General features: G+C 34.9%; 4 protein-coding genes and 1 long non-coding RNA gene across 6 annotated transcripts; 3 read left to right on the top strand and 2 right to left on the bottom strand.

The window, feature by feature from the left end:
* Positions 1 to 11: 11 nt before the first annotated feature.
* LOC109583143 (uncharacterized) lies at positions 12 to 2,561 on the bottom strand. Of its 2 annotated transcripts, none has more exons than XM_019998354.1 (3): positions 689 to 1,018; positions 219 to 430; positions 12 to 170 (listed from the first exon to the last, which is right to left on the bottom strand). In XM_019998354.1, the coding sequence occupies exons 1-3, from the start codon at positions 1,001 to 1,003 to the stop codon at positions 137 to 139; spliced, it is 561 nt and encodes a 186-aa protein (XP_019853913.1). In that variant the 5' UTR covers positions 1,004 to 1,018; the 3' UTR covers positions 12 to 136. The 2 variants fall into 2 exon arrangements, 1 of the variants encoding a protein (XP_019853913.1); XR_002185384.1 differs by having other exon boundaries at positions 14 to 170; positions 689 to 2,561.
* A 39-nt stretch (positions 2,562 to 2,600) lies between these two features.
* LOC109583145 (uncharacterized) lies at positions 2,601 to 6,111 on the top strand. The gene is made up of 3 exons (XR_002185385.1): positions 2,601 to 2,743; positions 5,836 to 5,974; positions 6,034 to 6,111. It is a non-coding gene; the product is annotated as an uncharacterized LOC109583145 (long non-coding RNA).
* A 49-nt stretch (positions 6,112 to 6,160) lies between these two features.
* Positions 6,161 to 10,015, top strand: LOC109583139 (uncharacterized). The gene is made up of 7 exons (XM_019998349.1): positions 6,161 to 7,132; positions 7,202 to 7,303; positions 7,749 to 7,835; positions 7,898 to 7,969; positions 8,021 to 8,098; positions 8,218 to 8,499; positions 8,932 to 10,015. Exons 1-7 carry the CDS (start codon positions 6,517 to 6,519, stop codon positions 9,912 to 9,914), a joined length of 2,220 nt encoding a protein of 739 aa, XP_019853908.1. The 5' UTR covers positions 6,161 to 6,516; the 3' UTR covers positions 9,915 to 10,015.
* A 24-nt stretch (positions 10,016 to 10,039) lies between these two features.
* LOC109583144 (uncharacterized) lies at positions 10,040 to 11,215 on the bottom strand. The gene is made up of 3 exons (XM_019998355.1): positions 10,837 to 11,215; positions 10,265 to 10,485; positions 10,040 to 10,211 (listed from the first exon to the last, which is right to left on the bottom strand). Exons 1-3 carry the CDS (start codon positions 11,056 to 11,058, stop codon positions 10,184 to 10,186), a joined length of 471 nt encoding a protein of 156 aa, XP_019853914.1. The 5' UTR covers positions 11,059 to 11,215; the 3' UTR covers positions 10,040 to 10,183.
* A 505-nt stretch (positions 11,216 to 11,720) lies between these two features.
* Positions 11,721 to 16,036, top strand: LOC109583142 (uncharacterized). Its single transcript, XM_019998353.1, has 5 exons — positions 11,721 to 12,777; positions 12,830 to 12,895; positions 13,131 to 13,196; positions 14,534 to 14,737; positions 14,998 to 16,036. Exons 1-5 carry the CDS (start codon positions 12,156 to 12,158, stop codon positions 15,867 to 15,869), a joined length of 1,830 nt encoding a protein of 609 aa, XP_019853912.1. The 5' UTR covers positions 11,721 to 12,155; the 3' UTR covers positions 15,870 to 16,036.
* Positions 16,037 to 20,855: the final 4,819 nt, after the last annotated feature.

Here is a 20,855-nt window from a genome sequence, read left to right as displayed (position 1 = left end):
ATGAAGCTGCGTGTAATAGTATAAAAATCTCTTTAAAAAGTGACAAAAATCCAATGATTTGGAGTATATTGCAGTTAAGCTGTTTGTATAGTCAGTGTTATACACTCAATATTGTGAACATGTAGCCTATTAGTCTTCAACATTGTTGTTTTTTCATAGTAATCAAAGCACTAAAAAATAAAGTGTCAAATGCGTGTTTTCATAATTGATAAACTTACAAATAGTCTTTTTTAAGCTGGGAATTCCATTCAGTTTCAATTTTTGTTTTCAATTGGCCTTCAAGTGTCGAACCATCATCCGGCCATTGACTCTGAGTCTCTGGTGCCACTGTAACCTTTATTATTGTCTTGGGTTTAGTAAAACCCGTTTCACATCTTTTCTTAAATCCTGTCACCTTGGTAATACTAACTTGAACAGTTTTATCTAAACACTGTACATAGTGTATGCATTATAAATTTGATTACTACATAGTACATTATTAAGTTATAGCATTCCTTTCTTAATGGTCTAGCTAATGGAGCAAGCAAAACAACTGTTGGCCAAAATGAATTATTAGTGATTTACACATTTGTTTGAGTATTTATAGCTTCAGTAAAGCAGACATAATAGAGATTAATGGTACCAAGAGTACATACATGTACCTTCTATTTAATAGATCAGCTCTATAAGCTAATTAGTATCAACTAACTTGACGAATTTGTTCAGTGGCATGGTCACAGTCAAAGGTGGCCCCAGTTGTTTCAGTGGCAGCAAGCTCAACACTATCTTCATCTACTTTGGTACAGCTTCCAGGTACTGCTGGGGTTGGATCCTCATAGTACACAATGTCAATTACAACAGCATCATCGATTCCAAGGGAATTTCTCTTTGGAGTTGGCTCAGGATCACCCACTAGGGGCTTTTGCTGCTCCTCCACTTCCTCTGTAAATGAAATTTCCTTTCCCTCCTTTGACACTGGTGATCTAAGCCTCTCCTCTGACCTGCACCCACAGCAATTCCCCATATCTTTTGTGTTGATACTCCCTAAGGGCCAGGGTCTAGTAGTGACTTAACAAAGCTGTACCACCCACTATATGAAAGATTATTGTTATCATTTTAGATTATCAGGTTACACTACATACTATCATTGATACAACTGATATCAAGAAAAACAAATTCACCCAGAAAATAATACTGATATACTAATAATAATCAAAACATCAAACTTCTAATTTATAGAGACATATCCTGCTCTATGACTCTTCCTCTTCATACAAACTACACTCACTGCAATAGAAAGCAATATAATGAGTATTAATACTGCAATACCCGCTGTAATTCCAAAGATGATACTGGGTAGTGCCATCAAATAGGAACGATTCGTAAACTTCAAGTGAATGTGAGTGATTTTGCTACTGATGTCGTATTTGGTTGATGCAGCAGCTAATAAAGTAAGATTCTCACTACTTGGATGCTTAGCATTGCTAGTTGTGAGTGTACAATTTCTTTCCGTATCAATCACACAGGATGGGTAGTCAGAAGTGTATTGATCAACATCAGTAACTAGTTCGGTTGTGTTAACGTTGTATGAAAATTGGATGTTAGCTTCTGGCGATAGCAGAATAATGTAGTAATATCCATCAGCTGGAGATGTAAAAAGATAATTTTGTGGTATTTGCTTTCCATTTTTCCCTTCAACTGGTATTTCCTTTGTAAATACAGGTGACTTCACTTCGCTGTACCTGATATAGTCATTCAAGTTATCAATGTCATCAAATATGTATAGTGTAGCGGATTTTTTATTTTTGCCATTACCAATCCAGATGTTGAAATTTACTTTGGATCGAGCATTGAGATATACATAGATATTATTAATAATTGGGAAATCAGGAACATAGGCTGTTGCATTCCAAGACTCTGATTCATAGATTACGTCATATTGTAGTTTAGCTGTTGGGACCAGAACCAGTGTCACACTATGTTTGCTGTCACCTTTTTCGACTTTTTCAGATATTTCAATCGTGTTTACGTATTTCTTATCTAATGTGTACGTTGAAACAGAATCCCCTTCACCGACTATTCTATCAGCATTTTTTTCCTTATAAAGAGCAGTGTGTGAGACATCAATCATAAACAACATCGGGAGTATACTTAAGGCCAATAAAACCATTAGTAGTATCATTAGTAAAGAGTAGACAACAACACAGCATTTTGACTTAAGTAACGTAGCTTTACTTTTATGATGTGGTAGTGGGAGTTCGTGTTCGTTACTGCTTTCTTTCTTTATTGATCTTTTTATCACTGGATCGTTCAGTAACTCTCGAATTAAATCAAGCCGGTTTATCTTTGAAAGTTCTTTTGTTAGCCGTTCCAAAAAGTCTTTGTCATTCCTCGCTCTCAGTTTCCAATCATTTAAATACTCTTCTTCTTTTTCCCAGTACTTTTTGATAGACAGATTGCTGTTAACGTCAGCTAAATCCCGAGGATTGGCACTGTCACCGTCGTAAGTCATGTTAAAGAAGAACGGGAATTTGCTGCACCAGAATTAAGTCAATTAACTAATAATAATAATTGGCAATAGAATCTAGTCTACTTATATGGCTCTATAGCCGCACCCTAGCCCCACCCTCAGTGCACTAAAGTAGATCTATCCATAGATATTTATGATCTATCTAAGTGGGCTACACCGAATAGTGATAGCATCAAAAGCAAAGGCTCCATTAGCCAGCCAGTTGGTCAGCTTTGCAGCCTACAAGAAAGTAAGGTAATGAAGGACATTGCATGCATCTTTTTTTAATTTGCTGGGTAGAAAAATCAACTTGTAGATAGCTTGTCCTTTTTATTGAGAAATCATGGGGTAGATCTATAAGTGCATAGGGTGTGATGTAATCAATGATAACATAGAGGTTACACTTGCATATTAGCTGCCTTTAGTATCACATGCATCGTGGATCATGCCGTAAACAGGCACAGATGAGAGGAGCACAGGTTTATCCTGGTACATGTATCTTATATGATGAATTCACATGTATAGTAGAAGCTCTGAATCTGAGCTGAAATGTCAAATGTGGTGTCCACTTTCACCACTTAATGTGTATAAACGAGGCACCTACGGTGTGTGGACTCACCACAGTTGCTTTTGCATGATGTAATAAGGCCTTGAGATGGTGATCAAAACATGTTGCTTTACAAAACCTGTTCTTGCACTTAGCACTGTTTTTTTAATGATAAAGTCTGGTTATAAATAAGATTATCATGATAACCAAATGCCAATTATGTATTCAGTTTTATATTGCTGACTAAATGCACCTTGAATCAAAGCAAGAAATTAAGTACCTGTAGTTATTCCTACTAATTTTATAGAGCCCAGATATTTTAACAACTAGTGACTAGTCATGGTCATCCTGTAGACTGCAAGACAGCAACACTGACAGCAGGCAGTACTGTTACATCTAGAAATTTATGCTTTATAAATTTATGGGTTAGAAATTGTTCATGATTTAATTTATATGCAATAAGACTGTGTCATGTATTACTCCTAATTTAGTAAATTCAGATAGACTGTAATGACTTAAAAGTATTAAATCTCTTGTTCATAGCTGTTAGCCTTCGTGGACACTCTATATTTAAGTAATGACATTTGAACAAGCAAAGGAGTTTGAATGGAATCTGTTTGATCTAACTAAATTGAGTTGACTTTCTAGTCAAGTAACCTATTTTAATGTGTAGGAGACTTATTGGCAAAAAATAATCATGCATATTGTAATAATAAATAGTACAGATAAGTATGGGGAAAAAGCCCATGGTTTTTTAAATGGCTCCAAAATCACTCCCAATTTTTATTACATTTTCTGATACATATTAATGTCCTTATGCTATGTAGAAAGTTTAAACGAATTCTGACTTCAATTTTTGAGTTACGGCTATTTTTTTTAAAATGCTAAATTTTATAAAAACACCCAAGGCTATTATAGCCCATGGTTTTTTTTTGGAAAATGACTCTGAAATCATCCCTAATTTTTATTACATTTTCTGATACATATTAATGTCCTTATGCTATATAGAAAGTTTGAGCCAATTCCAACTTCAATTTTTTGAGTTACGACCATTTTTAGAAAATGCCAAAATTCATAAAAATACCCAAGGCTATAGCCCATGGTTTTTTCTGAAAAATGGCTCCGAAATCACTCCCAATTTTTATTACATTTTCTGATACATACTGATGTCCTTATGCTATGTAGAAAGTTTAAACAAATTCTGACTTCAATTTTTTGAGTTACAGCCATTTTTAGAAAATTCCAAAATTCTAAAAAATACCCAAGGCTATAGCCCATGGTTTTTTCTGAAAAATGGCTCTGAAATCACCCCCCAATTTTTATTGCATTTTCTGATACATATTAATGTCCTTATGCTATGTAGAAAGTTTGAGCTAATTCCGACTTCAAATTTTTGAGTTACGGCCATTTTTAGAAAATGCCAAAATTCATAAAAATACCCAAGGCTATAGCCCATGGTTTTTTTTGAAAAATGGCTCCGAAATTACCTCCAATTTTTATTACATTTTCTGATACATATTGATGTCCTTATGCTATGTAGAAAGTTTGAGCTGATTCCGACTTCAAATTTTTGAGTTACGGCTATTTTTTAAAATGCTCAATTTTATAAAAATACCCAAGGCTATAGCCCATGGTTTTTTCTGAAAAATGGCTTTAAAATCACTCTCAATTTTTATTACATTTTCTGATGCAAGTTGATGTCCTTATGCTATGTAGAAAGTTTGAGTCAATTCCGACTTCAAATTTTTGAGTTATAAAATACCCAAGGCTATAGCCCATGGTTTTTTTTAATGGCTCCGAAATCACCCCTAATTTTTATTACATTTTCTGATACATATTAGTGTCCTTATGCTATGTAGAAAGTTTGAGCCGATTCCAACTTCAATTTTTCAAGTTATATCCATTAAAAAAAATAAGCCATGCAATTTCTGAAAAACACCTAAGGTAAAGCCCATGGTTTTTTCTGAAAAATTGCCTCAAAATCACCCAAAACTTTTATTGTTTTTTCTAATAGATATTGATGTCCTTATGTTATGTAGAAAGTTAAATTTAAACCGATCCCGATTTCAATTTTTGAGTTACGGCCATTTTCAATAATTCTGGAAAATACCCAAGGCTATGCTTTTTCCTTTAAAATTACTCCAAAATTACCCACATTTTTAATGCATATTTTTGTCCATATACTTGGTAGAAAGTTTAAAGTTGAGCTGATTCACATTTCAGACTAACAATTTGTGAGTTACATGTATAAAAAAATATTTTATACCGTATACGCCATATATTTTGTGGGTATAAAATTTTGTGATTTGGCTGCATTTTTATATTGGTGAATAAAATTTCGCGATTTTAATGTAATTACCACACCTACTATACAATCAGCATGCTATTGTGGATTTTAATTTTGCAAATTCTTCCAAAACGCGAAAATCACGAAATTTAATCTCCGCAAAATATATGACATGTACGATCTACGATATTTAAAGAAAATGTTTCTCTTTGTCAGTAAATCCACTCAATGGAAATAGTATTACTGTACATGTACATGTATATGTACTTCTTTATAGATTTGACCATGCATGCACAGAAGGAGTTCCCATTGATTCCAGTTGGTAGGATGGTTCTTAATTGTAATCCTGCTAATTATTTTACTGAAGTTGAGCAGTTGGCATTCTCTCCAGCCCACATGGTAGCTGCATGGCATTAATTGAGCCATCACCTCACCTAACAAAATTCTCATCCCATTTTAATAATATTTATCACTGAATCTTTTCTTCCCTCACTCTCTCTCTCTATTTAATAGGGTCACTAATTTTCTTATGATGATACTCATAGGCACAGATTGGGTCCAAATTACCATCAGATACCAGTTAATTGTCCTTATGCAACATGTACCAGAAACTATCAACATGATGGACCAATGACAGTTGATGGTAATCAAGGTAAAGCCTGCTGTTTGTCTGTGACTTGGTGTTGATAATTTGTAACCTGTTTGTTTTAGGTAGCACCAAATTATTTTCTAAGCAGTTCAGTGGTCCTGTTGATAATCCAGAGTTATACTATATCTCCTATTACATGTACCTTGGTAATACATGCAGTAAACACAAATCAACACACACTGTTGATTATGACAGAATTATATTTTCCTCATTTTTTTCCTTCTTTCTTTTTTTATCCCCCTCTCTCACTCTAGAGCACTTGTAATGTTAAGAAGTGCAATACAAGAAATGATCATTATAATTTTTCTCAAGTGTGTGTTGCACAAGAAATGTTATGTATACTCTATTGTCATTGTCATTCCCGCCTCTTCATTGTTGGCATGCATGAGTGGGGTAGTGAGACTAGTGGCGACTGTGGTTGGTTTATTATTATTATTATTTGCATCAAGTGTAGGTATGGTATAGAAAACTTATGTTCACATTTTTATTAATTGAAAATAGTTAATTAATTATGGTTATTAAAATTTGAGGCCGTCTCTGTCTCGATGGCTTTGTCAGAAGTTGAAAACAAGGAATTGTCTGCCAAGTTAGTCAGACTCAACGATGCCGTCAGTCCATGGAAACTAGATGTCATTAAGCTAGTGGCTAAACACGCTTTTGAAATAGGACAGGAAGATCTTGAGAAGGCCGATCTCCTCACTTCAGTATACACTCTTCTAGAGGAAAAACATGGTAGCACTGCCTTTAATGTTCTCATTGTGATCCTCAAGCGTTTGGACGTGCAACTGTCACTGGTCGATGCTTTAAAAAAACATGTTAAACAAAATGAGATAGTTATTGAGGGCAATCTGAGAATGATGGATTTTATTCTAACTGTCTCCTGTATCTTGTGGAGTTTAGATAACAAAAAATATCTTTCTTTACGGGAGCTGGCAAGGCGTATTGTTTTACCTCATTTTGATTCTTTAAACATCACATCAAGGACTCACCTGCTGCAGCTCCTTTTGGAAGGAAACCATCTCACACCAAACTCTTTTTGCTACCTTTTTGTGTGGCTGGAAGTGGTTGGTTGCAGTCTGTATCATAACAACCTAAAAGAGTATTGCAAGCGTCACCATGTTGAGGTGCCTGATTGGAAAAGCCTCGTAGCACCATTAAAAAGTATAGAATTTGTTGAACCCGTATTGTTACACTTACAATTGTTATATCTACTGTTATACATGTATATAGAGGAATATCCTAATGCTGGTGAGAGTAAGTACAATACTCATCCTCGGTCTTGTCCTAGAAGCTTCCTTGCTACCAGGAGTCTTCCTCCTGCTGCTATAAGAGGTGAGTTCATTGTTATTATGTTTACAGTTTGTTATCAATTGATGCTCATTGTGTACCATGTGTTATTTAAAAACATAATGTCTAGTCAGCAATGATGAGTATTCATGAGAATCATGTGAGAATGATGACTTTCCCTTATACACAACCAAAAGTTATCACGCCTGAATCAGCACTTTTGTCCCAAAATAATGGACCATGTCTGATGCAGCCCTGACACATTATATGATAGATTGTGCCTGATAGTCTGGGATGAATCAGTACAAATTTTATCATGATTGTATCATGGCTGATGTTCGCAGTTGTATTATGACTGATTACACGAAAACCATGATTCAGGACTGATATTAGTACAGATTCAGACTGATATCAGTCCTGATCTAAGCGATAACAATTGGTTGTGCATGTGGCCTTGTATCACAATACATTATGTCATTATTATTATTAGATGGTGGCATGATTGATTCTCAATCTTTGAGTGTCAAATCAAAACCCGCAACTCCTTTTCTTAGTAGTGGAAGACAAAAACCTGACCGTAAATAAATACATACATTGTATATTGAAATTGTACATGAACATTTGTTTTATGTACTTCAGTCACTCCATCTCCAACTGCTTCATATATGTATCATGATTCTAGTACAGAACATCCGGTTGAAGCATCATCAGGTAATACAGCTAGTGCAAGTGATATTGTCATTGTTGTATGTATTGATTTAGGTCCTACTCTTATGGTTGCAGCAGCAAGATGTGTACCAAATACTAATATAGTTCTAGTGCCTGGTTATCAGGAAAAAAGTAACTTTCATTTTGCATGTAGTTACATCATAAACTATATTATGTATACATGTACATGTATATCTTTAACTTTTTTCTTAATGAATGGAAAATGAAATCAGCCTTTCTTTTCTATTTAGCCTCAGGTGAGGGTATTGAGACCAATCGCCAGTTCCATATGGAAAATGATGATGAAACCACTGATGAGAGTATGAATAGTGCTGAATTACATCATCTTCCTGAATCAGAGATGGTATCAGAAGGAATTGAAAAGGAGAAACTTCATGTAGGCAAATGGCCGTCAAGTAAATTAATTCAAGGGAATGGATCAATCAATAATGTTCCTGCCATCAAAGCTGATGATATACCACTAATATCCACTGTGGGCATTGATGTGTCACAAATAATAAGAAAAAACAAAGGTAAAAGAGAGTGTGCTGTCTATGAGTTACATGTACATGTAGTTTTTCCAACAGAACTCTCAGTATATACATTATAATTTTATGTCTTAAATGCTCACAACTCTAAAATAGTTAGGCTTTGCTCAAATATTTTCTGTAGTGCATGCATAAAAGTTTTTTGGTAATTGAAAGGAATGGATATGAGTGAAATTGCTCCAAAAATTATTTCTAGAAATGTTTGTGCCTCCTATTTCTTTCCCTTTTGTAGCTATACACACTGCACACTTAATTATTTATGAGTAATAATTGTATTGTTGACAATAGCTGTGCTGACATAATTATGTATGTATACTTAAGTAATTTCCTAAGCTTTGCAATGTTAACAAATTTAATTTCCCGACACCTGACACTGATACTTTGTTATTGCCAGTACATTATCATTTAAATTTTTAGAACGAGTTTGTCTACAAAAATGTCAAATTTGCAAACTATTAGTTATCACTGCTCTTGTGATATGCATTAGTGCAGTATCAGGTGGAATGACCTACTACTATATAGGACCAAGCCCTGGTGACACCAGTGTAACACTAGCTGAAAATGCTACAGTTAACATTGGCTGTTTTGATCTCCTTCATATTGGGTACTTTGCTATATCAGCCATAGCTCAGACATCGTTTAAATTTGTTGCTGTTCCTTCTTCTTCTGTTGTAGCTAAAAAAATCACATTCCCAGTCGTGAGTAATAAAAGAGCTGGTACTGGCTACTATATTCCTCTTAACTATTATCACATAGCTTTCGATTATCCACTGTATAGTGCTGGTTCAGGAACACTGTCCTATCATATTAATTTTATAAACTTTGACTGTCAGGAATCTGATACCTCTTCATATTTTCATTCCTATCTCTACAACTCGCATGACTTGTATGATGAAGTTTTAAAGAACTTGGGACCAGCCAGAGGGTTTATTGACAAATTTGCTTTCTGCCCAAATTCGACAAACAAAGTTTTTAACTTCACTTTTCCACTTCCAACTGTCGGTTTCTACTACGTTGCTGCCTATATGCCGTATAATATGAACATTGATGCTAGAATTTCTGCTGAAGTACCTACCTATAACATAACATATTTAGAAGGTTTAAGTACGCTGCAAAGCTGTCTGTTGGATGATGGCAAGTGCTTGCTGCAAGTAGGACATAATTCAGTACACACTCATTCTGAAAACATATGCATTTTAGCTTCGTCATCATCAGACCTTTATGGTGGGACTATTGATGGAATTTTAACTCCTAAACTCTACCTCTTCAATGTTGGTAGTGTTTCTTTTTTTATAACTGGATTAATATTAATAATTATGTGTCCCTGTATATTTTGTGCTATTAATAAAATTTGTGTTTGTATAAAAAGTAATCGAAATGCCTATGAAAGATTGGAGTGATATTTTGTCTCAGTGACTTGTATTTTTGTTAATGTATATTGGACATTATTATTTATCATAACTTTTCTTCGACTGTGATGCTAATATTTTTATTCATAATAAGTTTTTCTTGTTCATAAAAAAGTGTTAATTTTTTTACACGATATTATGAAGCTGCTTTAGTAAAAAGTGACAAAAATCCAATAAACTTGGAGTCTGTTGTAATAAGGTTGTATGTATGTATAATTCATAGTCAGTGTTATACACTCAATATTGTGAATATGTCTTTATCATTGATCTTTCATGGTAATCAAAGCACTAAAAAAGTATATTGGTTATAATTTAGTATCACATGCATTTATCAAACTTACAAATAGTCTTTATGAAGCTGCAATTTCCACTCATTCTCGATTATTTCTTTTAATTGGCCTTGAAGTGCAACTGAAACTTTTGAATCAGGAGGCCATTGACAATCTGCCTCAGGTGTCACTGTAACATTTATTATTGGCTTAGGATCGGTAAAATCTTGTTCATATCTTGCCTTAAACCCTATCTCCTTGGTGATACTAACTTGAACAATAAGTCCGAGACACTGCATAGTGTGTGCATTATAAAATAAGATCATTTTAGCTTGAGTAGTTAGCATAGTAGCTCTATAAGGTTGTAAGTTAATGGAGCAAGCAATATGTTGCCCACTGGTTTTCCTACTCTATGGTCTAGAATGATTTAAAACAGATACAGATATTAAGAACAGTCTGTCTACATAAAGTACAGTGGTATGCTAGGCCATAGAGTTTATGGCTAGGCCAAAAATAATGTTAGTGACTATCAAAGCAGACATTGTTTGCAAATTTCTCTTTAATTATGGCACAACAAGTAATATCTAAAGACAGACTAAAGTATAGGCTTTATAGTAGTCATGATGATAGAAATGTCAACTAACTCCTTGAATTTGTTTGGTGGCTTTGACACAGTCAAGGGTGGCCACAGGTGAGTCAGTGAGAGCATAGCTATAGCTAGATACTGCTGCTGGGGTTGGATCCTCATAGTACACAATATCAACTACAACAGCATTGGTTGTCCCAAGGGGGATTGGCTTTGGAGTAGGATCAGGATCACCCTCATTATCAACAGTATTGGACCTACTCCCACAACAATTGCCCATATCTGTGATAGGAGTAATGTCCTTTTTCAAAGCTTCAGGGCTACTATAACTATGGTCAAACGATGCTACACCCACCCACTATGATTATTGTTATCATTTGGATATCAGGTTACAACTCACTTTGTTGATGTTATCATAATCATTCATTGAAAGACAAACTTACAAAACTTAAACATTGTACTACTCAAAATTTGACATTCTGCCTCCCCTTAAGCAAATACCAATTGATTGAGTGTCCTCTTACAAATGCCTTGGTTTACTGTCTTGTAAGACCATATATCAAAAATTACGGAAGAGATTGCATTATGGGTAGCTATTCGCTTTCCATTTTTCCTTCAATTAGTATTTCCTTTGTAAGTACAAGGTGACTGTACCTGAGTCATTCAAAGTTATTATCATCAAAATATTTATATTTTCCATTACCAATTTGGATCTGGTATTGAGATAGATGTGTAGTATAATTATTATTAATAATTGGGAGATCAGTGGGCTTGTTACCTAGGACTCTGATTCATTAGAACACATTATATTGTAGTTTAGCTGTTGGGACCTTGCAGAACCAATGTCACACTGTGCTTGCTGTCACTTTTTTCAACTTCTTGTGCTAATGTATTTCATATAAGGACACAGTCACACAGAATCACCTTCAGCAACTATATTTCATCAGTTTCTTTTTCATTTTTGAGAAGATATCAATTACGAATATACTTATGAACAAAGCAACTACTAATACTATGGCAGTACTACTAGTCATAAGCAGACAATGGCGCAGGATTTTGATATGGGTCTAGCTATGCAAGACTATGTAGTCTGATCACAAGATTATTTAATATTTTTCCAAGTTTGTTTTTCTAAATCAAGCCGTTTATATTTGAAAGCTCTTAATCATTTCTAAGGCTCTCAGCTTCCAGTCATTTGTACTCTTTTTCTTTTACTATGTGATGATGATGATGAATTGTTGATCTTGAATTCATTGAATTGGGACACGCCCTAACACACTAGCTCAGCATAATCGTCCAATCTCACAGTTCTTTCTGATTTCTCGCCAGGTTGCTCCTAGCCTCTTTAGTCTCCTTTCGATCATCTACTTCGTTGCGATGGAGGAGGCTCCCTCTCTCGTTTCTTCTAGAGCTAAGGAAGTTATCCCGCTACTGGCCAGCTGCCGCGATGCTATGACCCCGACGGATATGGACACCATCAAATTGGTGGTTAAACTAGGTGCCGGAATATCACAAGAAAACCTCGACAAGGCAGCAGATCTACATGACATATACAATCTTTTGGAGAGAAAGACCGGTTGCAGCAGTGCTGCACTGAATATTGTTGTTCAGATGCTCGAGCGTTTGGATGTGGATCAGCAAATAGTTGAGGCCCTAAAGGAACACGTTAACCAGGATGAGATCATTGACCAGAAAATGGATTTTATTCTCACCATCTCTTGCGTTTTTTGTCAGCTGGGACAGGGCCAATACAATTCATTTAAGAACATGGCTATTGAAGTATTGTCCACACGTCATAAATCATCAACCATTACGTCAAGAGTTCATCTCTTACAGTTGCTCTTAGAGCAAAATTGTATCTCGCCGACCTCGTTTCCACACCTCTTTGCATGGTTGAAGTTGATTGGCTGTCAAATATACCATAAAAAGTTAAAGGAATATTGTACTCGTCATAACTTAAGTGAGCCAGAATGGGAACACCTTATACCACTATTGAAAAGTAAGTAATTTTATATTGTCATTAAATTTTCATGGATTCTTTATTGTTATAGAGAATTTTGGAAGTCCAATACCTTGCTCTGACAGTGATTTATCATACAGTGATGCCACTTCAAGAGGTATTTTAATAGCCTCATGGTTTTACCATGTTAAGGCTGATTCACCTATCCTTATGTTTATATTTATCATTTATTGCAATTCCTGTCTTATAATAGTGCAGTGCTTGTGATTATTATTATTATAACCACACATATTGCTGATTCAGATATGCAAGCCAGCATAGCATGCTGAATCAGCTGAAACAACATAATACACAAACAATACTGTTCATTGTGTCATTATTTGTTTGATTAGGTAGTGGTGGTTCTGGACATTCACAAACTTATCAGAAGCAGCTTACTCCTTTCAGTGATAGTGGAGGTGAAGCCGTGGATAAATGTGTAACAATTTATTGCAAATAATGAGACTTACTACCATTATTAGCCTGAAACTTTCAAGGAACTGAAATTTTTGTGCATAGCAAAAATTCCTTTTTTAATGTTGTGTGTCACATTAATGGTGCACACCTACCATCAAATGGCTATTATGGTATTAAATATCTCTTCTGTGTTATTCATTATGTTTTAAGTGTTTGGCAATGAGCTAATCATGTTTTTTCCTGTTGCATACGAAGTGATAATATTATCATGTAAGCAGGTGTGTATGCATTATATTAGTTGTGTGCATTGAAAGTTTGTTGTTGCCATCCTTGCCAATCCATCGTGGCCATTCCTATGTTAACTATGGATGGCCTTTTTAAAGCAATGTGAACAGCCTAGTTGTAGTTTTTGTGATTACAGATGTATGTGTCATTATATGAATGGGGTTTGATCTGACAGTGTGTGTATTGGGTCTCTTATACAGTAAATTTTAGGTCTACATGTATTCAAACTTTGAGTTAGTTTCAATTTTAGTCTTTTATAGCCAAATATGACTTAGAAAGGTTTTATGGGATACCTCAAGCGTAGTCTTGCCCTGCTCCTTCGCTACCTGTGGAGGGAGGGTCTGGAGACACTCGTAGTAACAACCTGTGCTATATGCAGAGAAATCCATGTCTGAATCAGATTACTCAAACCACGTGTAGAACAAGTAGTCATGTGACCGAAGAGCTCTGTCTAAGCTTAACAAAGGAGGCAGAATGAAGTCCAAATAAAGGAAGGAAGGAGCCTGTAACGCTCCCTGGACTTCTTTTTCAAGGCATTATTATGCTGCTTACTACAACGTTGCCATAAGTAATAATACTGTCACGTGATTACAATAAAACTTTCATCAATAAGAAGTAAATTTTATGGTGCTCCGTGAAGTGTTGTTGCTCTCAAATCTGCAAGAGATGTCCAAGAGGCTTTATCCTTGTCTTAGCTGTAAAGCATCTTTTTCAGTTGTTTTGATTGATCTGGTCTCCTCTGTCACATGACATAGAGCCAACCATGTGTTCTTCTTAGATGGCAGTGTCTCTAAACCCTTCTTCCGCAGGTAGCAAAAAGGCATGGCGAGACTACCTTTGGCAGTACTTTATTGGTTTTATTACTCATTAAGAGTACATAATCATGCTCTCTTGGTTCTATAGCTTAGTCTTTGGTTAAAAATTAAATGCTAAATTTTTAACTGACTCAAAGTTTAATGCATGTAGGTTTGAAATTTATGAGCATGTATCCATTTTCATGGACTATAATAGTAATCTTTGTATAATTTTTGCTAACAATTGTACTTTTTTTCAGGTGACAATGTACCTTGCGATGAGGCTACCAAAACATCTCACCGTGAACCAGAACCAATAGCAAAAAGACCTCAAAAAAAGTCACAAAATATTATACCACCACCACCAGAAAATACAGTCAAATCTTTAAACAATGGTCCACAAACAGACGAGAGACGTCACCTGATAAATAAAAAAAAAACAACCCTATGGGAAAAAATGAAAAGTACATATTTTTAAGGATTTTATTTCACTGATAGTGCCTACTTTAACTTAATTTTTGCTAAATTTATGTTTCCTCAACTAGACAAGCATGATGCACAATTTTCTGTACATGCTATTATTATGAATATGATATGCATGTAGCCTACATTAGCATTAATTCCTCTGGTTTTTTGTTAATGAATGCCAAAATGCTATAATTGCCTGATTATAAGTAGACTAAGCACTAGTAATAATTGCTTAATGGTATGTATTTTAATTTAGGATCATGGATCTGTCGGTGTTGTATATTTTTTCTTGTCTTAATTGTTGCACTAGTAGGAGCAGCTGCTACTGTACTAGGAATACATTTCTTTGGTCAATCGAATTCTACTGGCACCAACAGAACACAAAATGTCTCTTATACTGTACCACTAGGGGAAAATGCTACTATGCTTATCAATCACTATGATCCCTCTAACATTTCACATATTGTTTTCACAGTACCAGAAGATACACAAACTTTGATTACATTTTATGCTGCTCCTTGTTCTTCTGTTAGAGCAACTAACACCTCATTCCCAGATAGGAGGAATACAAGAGTTGGTAGTGGTGAATATATTTCTCTTAATTACTACTCTCTGGGATATTATTTTCCAGTTTATACTGCTGATAAGGGAGCATTATTATTCTACTTTATCAACTTTACACAAATCCCAAACTTTTCTTCATGCTTTCATGCATATCTCTACAATTATTCTAACTTTGATGCATACACTGATGCTTTAAGTAATCAGAATAAACCTAGCAGGTTTGTCCAAGAAATTCTTCACTGCCCTACTTCGACAAATGAAGTGTTTGTCTTCACTTTTGTACTTGATTCTGACGGTTTCTACTATATTGCAGCTTATCTGCCAGTAGGTATGACCATCGATGCTAAAATTTCGGCTGAAATTCCTACCTATAACAGAACATATTTAGATACGCTACCAAGCTTGTTAAGCTGTCAGTTAGATGGAGATACATGTTTGCTGGAGATAAGGAACAATAATGAAATAAATTTTTCAGGGCATCATCACTTATGCCTCTTAGCTTCGTCATCATCAGATACACATGGTGAAGTTATTAATGGAACTGTAACTATTTATTATTATTAATTTTGCTCTAATGTCATTATTTTTGAACTTGTATATGTGTAGTGTCTATTATTATAGTTGTATCTTGTTTACTTAATGTATATATTTTTTTATGTCATTTGCATGTTGTGCGGAAAATTCACACATTTGTCACAAGTATTGTATATTCTATCCTTTTTGTTAAATGCGCCACGACACTTGGAGGCTGTGGTTGATCTTTGTAATTTGTAAAATAATGCCAGTTTTGCACTATAGCTGTTACAGGCCAGCCAAATTGCTTACATATATAGTTGTCTACAGTTTAATGAACTGTATAATGCAATAGCAGCAGATTGTAATAGTATAGGCACAGCCCCCACATGACTATAATGTATCAACTAATTACAAATAGTGTATAACATAGGTAAATTCCCAGTAGATTATCAGCTATTGATACTGGACTGGTATATTTATTGTTGAAAGCTTAGGTTACATTGCAATTTTTCTCAGTTGTCGCATGATCTGCCTTGAAACAATTCTCATAAACAGTGTTGTTTCAAAACAATAAACACTTTGTTTTGATAAAACAATCACAAAAACAAAAGAAAACTAAGGGAGCAATAAATTCACTTTAATTTATAGAGACATATCCTCTACGATTCCTTTTCTTCTTGCAAGCAACATACCGTGCAATAACTAACAAACTAATGATAACCAATAATGCAACACCCACTGTTATCCCAAAAATGATACTGGGTACGGTCATCAAATATGAACGATTAGTAAAGTTCAAGTGAACATGAGTGATCTTGCTACTGATGTCGTATTTGGTTGATGCAGCAGCTAATAAGGTAAGGTTCTCACTACTTGGTTGCTTAGCATTGCTAGTTGTGAGGGTACAATTCCTTTCTGTATCAATCACACAGGACGGGTAGTCAGAAGTGTATTGATCAACATCAGTAACCAGCTCCGTAGTATTAACGTTGTACGAAAACTGGATATTTGCTTCTGGTGCTAGTAGGATGATGAAGTAATAGCCATCTGCTGGAGAAGTAAAGATTACATTATGTGGTATTCGCTTTCCATCTTTTCCTTCGATTGGTATTTCCTTCGTAAATACAGGTGACTTCACTTCACTGTACCTGATATAGTCGTTCAAATTGTCAATGTCATCAAATATGTATAGTGTAGCTGATTTTTTATTGTTGCCATTACCAATCCAGATGTCAAAGTTTACCTTAGACCCAGTATTGAGATATACATAGATATTATTAATAATTGGGAGATCAGGAACATAGGCTGTTGCATTCCAAGACTCTGATTCATAGATTACATCATATTGTAGTTCATCTGTTGGGACCAAAACCAACGTAACACTATGCTTGCTATCACCTTTTTCGACTTTTTCAGATATTTGAATCGTGTTTATGTATTCCTTATCTAACATGTATAAGGATACGGTATCACCTTCAGCGACTATTCTGTTAGCTTCTTTTTCCTTTTTGAGAGCAATGTCTGAAACTTCAATCAAAGCAATTATTTGCACAATAATGAAGCAGATCAAAGCGACCAAGAGCATTGATAGTAGTACGACAGTAACAGTACGACATGTTGACATTCTACATTTTTGTGCCTCCCTATTATGTAAAAGCAAGCCTTGTTCTTCCTCGTTCCTTTCTTCAGTTACTTTTGATTGAAGGAGAGTAGTAGAGGTGTGTTTCATTGGTTGTATCAATTTTTTAATAACAGGATCGCTCAATATTTCTCCAACTAAGTCAATCCTCTTTATTCTTAAGAGCTCTTGCAATAGTTGATTCAAAAATTCCACGCCATCATTCCTCGCCCTTAGCTTCCAGTCATTCACATACTCCTCCTCTTTGTCCCAACACTTCTTAATCGAGAGGTTGCTATTAACTTCAGCCAAATCCACAGGACTACCACTGTTACTGTAAGTCATGATGAAAGCAGGAAATCTTGGCTGCACCTGACTATGATACAAACAACACGTAGCAACTACAACATTCACAGGCGGGCGGCCCCTCTAATTGCTAAATCTATTACAAAAAAGTAGAGGTGGGCGATACCAGAAATTTTGAATCGATACCGATACCAAGTAGTCTGAGTCTCAGTATCGATGGTATCGAGTAGTGAATGAGTAGTCAGCTACTGCGCATGCGCAAATAAAGTTATAATTAGTTATTAATAAAAATGAAACAAAACAACCCGCCATTTGTATTTATTAAAGGGCGTGGCCATAATTATGACGTCATAAAATAGGTGTGGTGGGGCGTGGTTACCACTACCGCTATAAAAGCTACCTTGGTACATGTATCGACATAGATTGTAATACAATCTATGGTATCGAGTACTTGGTATCGGAGGCCTGGTATCGGATATATGAGTACTTTGGTATCGTATCGCCCACCTCTATTACAAAGGTGTGGCTTAGTGATGGCAGCATCAAAAGGATCTACTAGCCAGTTAGTCAACTTTGCAGCCTACAAGAAGGTGACTGAGAAGTAGGAAATTGCACGGAGAGATAAACTTGTAAATAGCTTGCCTTTGGGTTTAAGTGTTAGTGTGATGTAAAATGATTGCAAAAAGGTATAATATTATATAGCTGGTAATTTTGGAGGGATAAAATTTTGGCAAATTGCCAAAATTTTGATGATTGGAGGGTTTTAGTTTGGCAAATTTGTGACCATTAAGCAAGGTTCAAAATGATGCGTGTAATTTTTTGCAAATGGCAATCAAAATACCAAATTTGCAAAAAATCTATGGCTCCAAAATTACCAGCTACAATCACTTGCTTCTTGGATCATGTAAGAAGACGCATGAGAGGAGATTAAATGCAAGTGAAAAAAATTGTCAGAAAATGATTTTAGGTTTATGCTGACATGCATCTTGATCGTTTTACATTGCCAATTTTTTGAAGTTTGGAGCTGTAGTGAGGTGCCCACATCTGCTCCTCTCATGTATTTTAGTTAGAATGATGATTCACTGAATTGTTTAAACAAAGCAGTTTATTTTCTAATTTTATAAAGCCCAGATATTTTAACAACTAGTCATGGTCATCCTGTAGACTGCAAGACAGCAACACTGACAGCAGGTACTAAAGGACCAGTACTGTTAAGGACTATGTGTTCTTGGATGAGATGGCATAGAGAGAGAATACCAGAGAGGTAGTCCATGCAATAGGAGCTGGTAAGTAACAAATACATACATGTAAGTACAATTTTAGGTACATATCACAGACTATGAACCCAAATAATTTAACGACCTTTACGTTTCAATTTATGCTGTGGTGAGTATATTTATGTCCATTAATCTTAACAATGTTTACAATGACCAGTATTCTGTTAACTGCATATTTATGGCCAGTATTTAAAAAAATTAGGCAAAGGTCTAAGGGTTTGAATTTATTGCATGCAATTATTAATAGGTTTACAGTATTATTTTCACTTCCTTGCATCTTTATACTCTTTTTTTCTTGCTTTTGTCCCTTCATTTTGTTTTGGCTATATTCCTTCAGTGTTGTACTTCTTCTCTGTTTAGGTGCATTTGGTTATTTTGAAGTGACTCACGACATCACCAATTACTGTAAAGCTAAAGTGTTCAATAAAGTTGGCAAGAGAACTCCAATTGCTGTTTTTTTTTCAACTGTGGGTAAGCATGACTCTTTGATATTATATGTTGTAAAGTTCAAATGTACTTGACCATGTATAAGTATCCATACACATGTACATATACAGCACTTTAGAATGCTTTCTATTCGTTCAGTGTTTTGTCATCCCATACAAGATGATTTATTTCCGAGGAATTATTATATTCTTATCAGTGTTGGTAGTTGGTAGCTCCATAAATCAACTATTTTTGATTAAGTTGGAGCATGCTTAATTTCAAATTTCCCTAATCTGCTAATCAGTTTAGAGTGACTATACAGTAGTTTACCAGATATTACTCTCATGAACAATTTGTATACCATATAAATGTACCGGTACATGTCCTTATAGCTTTATTTTAATATTATAATGAAGGTGGTGAGTCAGGCAGTGCTGATACAGTGAGAGATCCAAGAGGATTTGCTGTCAAGTTTTACACTGAGGATGATAATTGGGATCTTGTTGGTAATAATACACCAATATTCTTTATAAGAGACCCTATACTAGTGAGTTAGAGATAAGCATAATATATGTACATATACACAATTACACATGCATATGTCACTAGTACATGTACTGTGTATGTACATTATACACAAAAGTATGTACATACTTTTGTACATGTGTATGTACAAAAATGGCTCTAATTTTTATTACATTTTCTGATACATATTGATATCCTTATGCTATGTAGCAAGTTTAAACCAATTCTGACTTCAAATTTTTCAAGTTACGGCCATTTTAAGAAAATTCCAAATTTTTGAAAAATACCCAAGGCTATAGCTCATGGTTTTTTTTTGAAAAATGGCTCCGAAATCACCCACAATTTTTATTAGATTTTCTGATCTACATGTACCTATAACCAAGAGTATACCATATAGCGGAAAATTTTCGTGGCCCAAAATTTTTGTGGATTTGTCCAAAAATCAATTTTGTGGTTTTAATTTTCATGGTTTTCTACAATTCAGCCATCTTAAATCGTATAAAATCAATTTTCGTGGATTTTATTTTTGTTGGTTTTGAAAAAACGCGAAATCCGCGAAAATTTTGGGCCACGAAAATTTTCCACTATATGGTATAATAGGGCTATAACAGAACATATTTAGATACGTTACCAAGCTCATCAGTCAGTTAGATGGAGATAAGTGTTTGCTGGAGATAAGGAATAATGATGGAATAAACCTTGCAGTACATCATCACTTATGCCTCTTAGCTTTGCCATCATATGATACACATAGCAATGTTATAAATGGAACCGTAGCCATTTATTATTATTAATTTTTCTTTAATGTCACTATTGTTGAACTTGTATGCGTTTAGTGTCTATTATAGTTGTGGCTGTTGTATGGATTTTGTGGTTGCTGTT

The sequence above is a fragment of the Amphimedon queenslandica genome, unplaced genomic scaffold, assembly GCF_000090795.2.
Source record: "Amphimedon queenslandica unplaced genomic scaffold, v1.1 AMPQUscaffold_13323, whole genome shotgun sequence".
In the NCBI taxonomy this organism is placed as follows: Eukaryota; Metazoa; Porifera; class Demospongiae; order Haplosclerida; family Niphatidae; genus Amphimedon; species Amphimedon queenslandica.
Note: the sequence above shows the minus strand (reverse complement) of the source record. Positions and strands in the feature narration are given on the sequence as shown.